Source organism: Triticum aestivum, chromosome 5B (assembly GCF_018294505.1).
Source record: "Triticum aestivum cultivar Chinese Spring chromosome 5B, IWGSC CS RefSeq v2.1, whole genome shotgun sequence".
NCBI classification, from domain to species: Eukaryota; Viridiplantae; Streptophyta; class Magnoliopsida; order Poales; family Poaceae; genus Triticum; species Triticum aestivum.
Window position 1 is genome coordinate 35224473 of NC_057807.1, and position 8635 is coordinate 35233107.

Here is an 8635-nt window from a genome sequence, read left to right on the forward strand (position 1 = left end):
AAAAATGATTCAAATATAATTGTCGTTATAATAAGTACTCCCTCCGTCCCAAAATATAAGAACGTTTTTTTACACTATATTAGTGTCAAAAACGTTCTTATATTTTGGGACAGAGGGAGTATGTTAAATTTAGTATTCCAGTAATCACATTACAACCATATAAAAATCACTGTATTTAATATTTAATAAAAACAATTTTCAAAAATGTAAAGTTTAGTATAAAAAATGTTAATGCAACATTGTTGATCCACATTTGTAACAATATTATTGTTGTTAAGTCATCTCAATTATCATTTTTCAGCTACCGTGAGAAAAATGGAGTTTGAAGACCTTTCGCTTGTACATTTCAAGATTTAGCTAGGACTATCATTCTAGCACAGGTATGTCCCACCAGGATTTGCTTGCCTTGTACTATGAATTGTTTCGATATAGTTGAATGAATGAAATCACTTCTTTACCTCAAACAAAGAGAAAATGGTTTGTTGAATGAACACCGTCTTTGATTATGTTTACAGTGCAAATGCAGAGCATCAATCAGTAGCTCTGTTGTGTGTTACCACATCAAGGAGATTAATATTTCAGAGTGTTAACTAGGCATACTCCGCTCGCACTATCTCTTGCATCATGAGATGCTAATCGTCTAGTTTAATTGACACGAGATTAGTGTTTTTGAGGCATCACCCTTGGAAAAATAATAATTTAATAAACTACCTTTGATTTTTTTAAGTGAAAACTACGATATCAATTAAATACCATTTGGTATGCTCTCCAAGATAGTTTGTTGTCACACACGTCGGCACATAAGTACTTCTTACCACATGCTGAAAACCAAAGAGAAATTAAGACAACTGTCCTTTGTATGCAAGACTTTTCTACTATCTTTTCTACTTCTGAACATTTCATGACGCATACGTATCAAGTCTCACGTACCCTGGTTCTCCCCAACATGACTCTACTTCTTAGTAGAGTACGTCGCATAGTTCTGCAGGAAAACAAAATAACAGTTAAATTAAAATGTCAATATTATGTTTTGAAGAGAGTGAAGTGATTCATTAGTTTATTAACTTAAACTAATTGTACACATTAGACTAATAACTTAGGAGGTGGCCATTTTAGGCCATAAACTTGTTTATTCGATCAAATAAGGTCAAAACCGACCGAGGGGAGAAAAGGCCGACTGTGGTTGCCATGTCAGTGCATCTTTGACCGCTCGCGAACTAACCAATATTTACAACAATCTTTTTGCAACAGTGACCACCTAATCCGTGTGGTGCTTCACGAAAACAAAATACCATTTAAACTAAAATGTCATTATTATATTTTGAAGAGCCCAATACTATAGATGCAACTTTGCACAGGTAGCATACATTCATATTCACACAATTCATTGTGACACTTATTTTGGGATGGAGGCAGTACTTGGTAAACTCTAGTATGATGCAAGGAAGACCGTCTGCTTGAATGCATGATTGACGTGTACTATATATGCTACAGTTTTTCATGTGCGGGACTGGGTACAGAATATTTCATGATGTGTGCATATCAATTCTTATGTGTGCATGCATGTGCGCACGGCACGAAAGTAGCCGCAGTCATGTGTGTATAGACCACGCCTCTTGTAAAAGGGGAGAGATTGGAGACTACGCACAACACCTATATACAACACTCAGGGCCGGGCCGCCAAATTCTGGGGCCCTGTGCGAAATTAAAAAATGGGGCCCTATGTCACTAGATATTTTTCATTCAAAAAACATCACACTAGAATAAATGAACTAGCTAGCGAGAAATTATAGTGTATATGACATAGTGTCTTACTCTGTTAGAGGCTATGCCTCAATATTTGGCAATTAGACGAACCATCTAGCTCACCTACTCCGTGTCCTGTCTGGTTGAACTACTATAGTGTGATATTTAACCAAGGAGGCAAGAACTGATCTCTAACACTTCTTGCCAAAAATTAATTAGAAATTAGGAGTAGGAGTAGGAGCCGAAGTTAATCAGGAAGGAGGATTTTACAAACCGTAACTGTGAATTTTTGCCTTAACCTTCCTACTGAAGTCATAATCTTCTAGATCATCTACGTTTTGAAACCTATACAAAGTCTTGGATCACCAGAACTGAGCAAACTCATCTGGGTAGCTACAGTACAGCCGTACATATCTTCCATTGTATGGTCGTCGATTTATTGATTATTCACACGTAATGGTCTAACAAACATGCATGATCACTCAAACGGCTGATGCTATGGACAAAAAGTCGGACGAATCATCGGGTTCTAGCACTAACCTGCGCTCAGCGGCAGGCTACCTGTTTTGGCTGAGAGGAACTGTCCCGTGTAGCCCGTCGCTGGCGCTCTGGAGTCTGGATGCCGATTTTGTTTTGACGAGAGGAGAGGAACTGTCGCCGACTCGCCGTGCCGCCCGTCGCGGACTGCCAATCCCGTTTCTGATCCGACGATCCCGTTTCATGTTGGCTGTAGCGAAGCGAAGGGGCCTGAGCATGTATGCACGTTGGATTCAGACCTTTGGAGCGATCTCGTTTCCTTTTTTTTCTTTTTGAGATAATCGATCCCATTTCCGATCGAGCCTTGACTCACCTGGACGCGGCAGCGGCCCAACACCATGCGGGCTAGCGCCCAGGATTCCTTTTTTAGCGACATCGCCAAGGATAGGCCTGCATAAAAATTTGGGGCCCCTCAATTTTATGGGCCATGTGCGGGCTGCACAGTTTGCACAACTATGGGCCCGGCCTTGACAACACTAAACCTAGCTTTGAGAAGAAAAAAAATATTCCAAAAGAAAAAAGAGAAGAAGAAGAAGAAGAAGAAGAAGAAGAAGAAGCTAAGTGCATCTCCAACGGCCATCCGCAAATTTTTTCTTCCGCATCCGTCCGCGAACAGGGGGGCCAGTCCGCGGACATGGATGCTGGAGACCGCCATCCAACTGTAGCCGCATACATCTGGTCTTCCTCAATTTTTTAAGTCCGCACGATCAAATAGCCGCATACATAGAGTGCAAACGTTCAAATAGCCGCATGCAGCACTAGTTCAAATTTTAAGAAGTTTAAATATTACATCCCAACATTGTTGTCCCCTTTAACCGCCCACTGATACTCAATCAGATCTTTCTTCAGCTATTCATGAGTTGGTCGATGTTGAATTTGTTGACGCATTTGAATAAACTCTTCAAATGTGGCTGGATTTTGGTCTGAAAATTCGATAGGATCACTCATATTCTCAAATTCTAGAGCTGCGGCAGCATCCTCACCCTCATCCTCCACGATCATGTTGCGGATGATCACATAACATGTCATCACCTCCCACAAGGTCTCCGGATCCCATTGTTTAGCAGGTCCACGAACAACTGCAAAACGGGCCTACAGAACTCCAAATCCCCTCTCAACATTCTTTTTTGTTGTTTCTTGTCTTTGGGCAAAGTGAGCATTTTTCTGGCCAATTGGGTTAGAGATGGTGCTGACAAAGGTAGCCCATGGAGGATAGATACCGTCAACCAGATAGTAGCCTATGGTGTACTCATGTCCATTGACATTATAGTAGCAAGGAGGAGCTTTTCCTTCACCAGCCTCGCAAACAACGGTGATCGATGTAGCACATTGATGTCATTGTGAGACCGGGTATGCCAAAGAAAGCATCTCAAATCCAAAGATCATGTGATGCAACTATTTCAAGAATGATGGTGGGCTTCTTAACATGACCCTGATATTGCCCTTATAAAGTCTTCGGGCAATTCTTCCATTTCTAATGCATACAGTCAAGAGAACCAAGCAAACCTGGCCACCCTCTTTCTTCTGAGATTGCCAAGAGCCTCTCAGTCTCTGTCATAGTTGGTTATCTCAAGTACTGAGGTCCGAACACCTCGACCACGACAGTTGCAAACCTGACCATGGTATCTCCGCGTGTGCTCTCAGACATCCGTAGGTACTCGTCCCACGAATCAGCGGTGTGCCATATGCAAGCATCCGTGCACTTCTGGTAAACTATAGAAGCCAACCGTTCCCCCGGCGTCTTTCTTCAAGATGAAGTAGTCATCATAGGACCGGATGCAACGGTACAAACGATCTAAGACAGTCTTGCGCATCCTAAAACACCGGCGAAAATGGTCAGTGAAGAGTGAATCCGGGGCAAAGTAGTCGTCCAGCACTGTCAACAGTGTGCCTTGTTGCGGTTGAGCACTCGATGACCCTTAATCGAGCCCTTGAGATTGAGAACATGCTCCTCCACACGCTCGCGTCTTCAAGGACCGCCTGCATCATTGCCGTCTCATCCGAGTTCTCCTCCTCGTTGAACGACTCAACATAGTGCTTGTATATGTACTTCAAATCAGAATCCATTGCTAGAACTAAAAAGGGGGAAATGTTTTTAGCTTCGGCAATTCATCAAACAATTGTCGGGCAAGGCTCTCGGCCAACAAACACGTTTTAATTCCGGCTCCAGTGAGAGGTCACGTCCGGTCTGGACCGGCATGAATGTGGCACTGACCACTTCGAGCAGGAAAGGGTGCAGCGAGGGAAAGGGTTTTGGGTGGGCCTGTGAGGTGCCCACTAGTAAACTGTACTATGATGCAGTGAAGACTACATGTGCCTGGGCTGCATGATTGACGTGTACTATTTTACAGTTTTTCATGTGCGGGACTGAATAGAAAATATTTCATGACCTGTGCGTATCAACTTTTATGTGTGCATGTTGTGTGCACTGCACTGAATTAACCGTAGCCCATGTGTGCTATATCAGCCTCTTATAAAAGGATAGAGAATGGGGACTCCGCACTGCACATACATTACAACACTAAAGTTGAAGAGGGAAGAAAGCCAAGAGAAGAAGAACAAAATGGATAGTGGCGGTTCATCCGGTGGAAACAATCAAGGCAAGAAAAAGAGCAAGAAACGTGTGCTGACCGCTGGTAAGTGAGATATTTCTTCTTTGATTAAGTTTCTTGCATAACTACGTGCCTGCAATTCTTCGTGAGGAAACATGCTTGATAAGTTTGTGTTCTCTTCACAAGAAAGACAAGATAGAGTGGCTGAATAGCAGCATTTTGTACTTTGATTCCCTCTTTCTTTTCCCATATGGCCATGGAATGCATAACTTTGCACAGATTTAAAGACTAAATATAATACTTGGTCATGTGTACAATCTTGATTTATGTTTTTTGGACGTTTTCTTTTTGAAGAACCGGAAAACAAACTTTTTTGAGTTATTCACGTTCCAAGCTCACTTTGTAGTTGACGAGAATTAATATGCTATTTGTGTCCGATAATGCATGGCCTCGTATATAGGAAACGATTTGATCTTCTCTATTCACTAGTTCCTAAAAAAATGTTTGGACTTGCTAGACACAAATCGTGTCAATATATTTTTCTTGATTACACAATTTTCATATTAGGAGAGCTTAACAATGCATTTGATGTGCATACAAATCTTTCTACCATGCAGAAGAGCTGGAAAACCGGCGGCTTGAGAACGTGCAACCTACCTCTTGGGACGATGAGTGTACGTACGGCGCGTCGTGTTTGTTATCTCTAGGTGCAATTTTCTTATCTTTGAGTGGACTTGCGAATTAATTTTGGTCTCTATACTGTGTGCTACCTGCAGGGATTGTAACACTGAACATCACAGATAACGTGGTGGAGGATGAAGACACTAGTAGCATGGTGAGCACTTTCTCGACAGACAGCCCCTTCTCGATAGACCCCGAGGAGGAGACTGACGAGGAGGCTGACAATGAAGAGGAGGAGGAGGAGGAGGATGAAGAGGAGGCTGACAATGAGGATGAGGAGGAGGAGGATGAAGAGGAGGCTGACAATGAGGATGAGGAGCAGGAGGAGGAGGCTGACGGAAACGGTGACGGTGACAAGAAAAAGGAGGATCAGACTGACGACGATGATGGCGATCAGACTGACGATGGCATTGGCGAGGACCTCAGCTAACTCCAAGTTGTGCTTAAGACATGGTAGATGATTTGCTGGTAATAAGAAGTCTTATGCATCTTCTGGGCAGCTATAGACTAAGTCTGTTATGTTTGTACTTGAACCCTGCATGCACGTACGCATGCCAATTTATGTATGTCTGTGTACCACTATGTTTCTGTCTAAAGTATGCTAGTGAAACATTGTAATTTGGGGACATTTCATTTGTTGAGTAATTATGCACTTCACACATTCTGTCCTGAATAAACAACCCAAGAGAGTTAATAATGATGCTCTGCACTTGCAGAGTAAACATTTTTATTACGGTTGGGCTAAAAATCAGTCGACTGATTTTTTACGAAGTCTCAGTCGATCGAACCATCCATTAGATTTCTTTGCCGTTTAAGACGTTTTTTAGCATTTCGTGCGAGCAGCCCACATAGGATCCATGCTTCTGGACGGGCTCTCTTTTGTCTTTATTTTTTTGTAAGGTTGGGATTCGCGTGAGGGGCTGGCCACGGGATGGGGCCTTTTCAGTTGTTAGTTGGCCTTTTCTTTCTTTGTTGGACTGTTAGATTTATTTTTGTTTTGTCCAACTTTTTTCATTTACCCTTTTGTATATGTTTGTTTTTCCTTTTTATATTCATTTTTCTACATGTGTTTTTGTGCTTTTGTATCATTTATTTTTAGTTATATTTTCTTCTTCACATTTTTTCCTTTTTAAAAAAATTATTTTTCTTTTTTTCTCTATTTTATTTTTGCTGTTCTGAGCACACATTCCATCGCATGTCTTACTGTGTATGTACCTTGAGGTGTGTGAATGCCTATAACGCAACCTGCAACTGCATGTGTCACGGCACGTCTGCAACTGCAAGGGGTACAACGCGGCTGCAACTGAAGGGGAGAATTGCTGATCAATTGCATGTCCATCACTAGAGTTGCAACTGCACTTGTCGCACCCCGCCTGCAACTGCTAGTGGTACAACGCGACTGAAAGTGGAGGGAAAGGATGTCGGCCAGTTGCATGTCCATCATTAGAGTTGTAGTCGCACGTGTCGACGTCACAATCCGCCTGCAACTGCAGGGGGGACAATGCGACTACAACTGGAGGGGAGGGATGTCATCCAGTTGCATGTCCATCACTAGAGTTGCAACTGCACAAATCGCATATGCCTGCAACTACAAGGCGTACAACGCGACTGCAACTGAAGGGGAGAGATGTCGGCTGGTTGCATGCCCATCACTAGAGTTGCAACTGCACGTGTCGCAACCCACCAACAGCTGCAAGTGGTACAACGCGACTGCAACTGGAGGGGGAGGGATGTCCGCCAGTTGCATGTCCATCATTAGAGTTGCAACTGCATGTGTCGCAACCCGCCTGCAACTGCAATTTATGTGGATCGGTTTTTTATTTTTATTTTTATTTTCATTTTATATTAACAATAAAAATAACATTAAAAATGTAACAGAAAATAATATATATAAAATGATAGGAAAATGGGCCGAAATAGAAGGTGTAGTACTGCTATGCCGAAGGGAAGAATGAAAGGAAAACATGCTGATTCCTAGCCCATGAGGAATAAACAATGGCGTATAGCAAGAAAAGAGTAAAAGCAGCACTAATTCCTAGCCGACGTACGGCCCCATGCCCACATGCATGATTTGCTAAAAAAACGCCCACATGACGTGAACCGACTGAGACTTCATCAAGTCTCAATCGACTGATGCCTAGTCAGACCCTTTTTATTAGTTATTACGATATAGTGTGTCTGTGTTCAACAAACTATTTGATCCCAACAGACTGGCTGATTTCCAGAAAAACGAACTAGCTTTTCCTTTTTCCAACAGGGACAACCCTTTACATTAATCGCTCAACCGAGATAGCTATCGAAGCTCTCGCTACGCGTGAAAAATTGACCACCTACAACCACAACAATAGAGTTCAGTGCAGTAAAGAGAACTAGAGACAAAAGGACCACAACTCTAAGGCCTCATTTGGTTACGCGGGATCCCAAAAATGCTAGACATACAAAGATTTGTAAAAGCCTGTAAACTGTTTCTATCTAACAACCAATCACAAACCTCTCTCCCCCTGATTTTCAGGGGGGGTGGGCCGTCCCGCTCACTTGTTGGCCAATGAAAACTAACCCACCCTGTAAAAGCCTGTAAACTGTTTGTACGTGTAGCATTGTCGGATCCCCCCGCTATCCTCGATAAAATCTAGGGCTCGTGACCCACGCGACGAATCAGCCCGTGGAAAACCAACGGGTCATTTGGTTGCTCATCGCCTGGGGATTTTCTGTCCCGATCCATCTTGTTTCCCAGGGAGATCAATCCACGACTTGAGAGATCGGGCAGGAAACCCACGCCTCCGCTCTCTCTCCCACGATCGACTTCCACCTAGCGATCTGGCGCGTGGTGCCCCGTTCTCTAGCCACCAAATGAGGTAACACTGATTAGGGAAATCTCCCGGGTGATGGAAGGGCATCTCATCTGTCCGGAGAAAATCCCCCGACTGGGGTATGCTGCCCTGGTTTTGTTGGCCTCGCTACCAAACTAGGCCTAAAGGAGCGGGAAAAATACAGCACGACCTCAGGCATCAGCAGCACGCAAGACCCATTGACCTTGGTATTCTCAACCTCAACAAGTTCCCAGAGGGGTTTGCGGGGCCGGGAGGGAGGGGGGTTCGAGCGATGGATGGCAGACGCGG

At 43.4% G+C, this 8635-nt stretch overlaps 1 protein-coding gene across 1 annotated transcript; it reads left to right on the forward strand.

The window, feature by feature from the left end:
* The first annotated feature begins 4756 nt into the window (after positions 1-4756).
* Positions 4757-6177, forward strand: LOC123115537 (glutamic acid-rich protein). The gene is made up of 3 exons (XM_044536673.1): positions 4757-4919; positions 5453-5509; positions 5612-6177. The coding sequence occupies exons 1-3, from the start codon at positions 4772-4774 to the stop codon at positions 5944-5946; spliced, it is 540 nt and encodes a 179-aa protein (XP_044392608.1). The 5' UTR covers positions 4757-4771; the 3' UTR covers positions 5947-6177.
* The last annotated feature ends 2458 nt before the right edge of the window (positions 6178-8635 follow it).

Bases quoted from the DNA above. Each gene is read 5' to 3' on its own strand.
- LOC123115537 (XM_044536673.1), top strand. From the start codon at position 4,772: ATGGGGACTCCGCACTGCACATACATTACAACACTAAAGTTGAAGAGG. The intron at 4,920-5,452 runs GTAAGTGAGATA...TCTACCATGCAG, and splicing joins GAAACGTGTGCTGACCGCTG to AAGAGCTGGAAAACCGGCGG. The intron at 5,510-5,611 runs GTACGTACGGCG...TGCTACCTGCAG, and splicing joins TACCTCTTGGGACGATGAGT to GGATTGTAACACTGAACATC.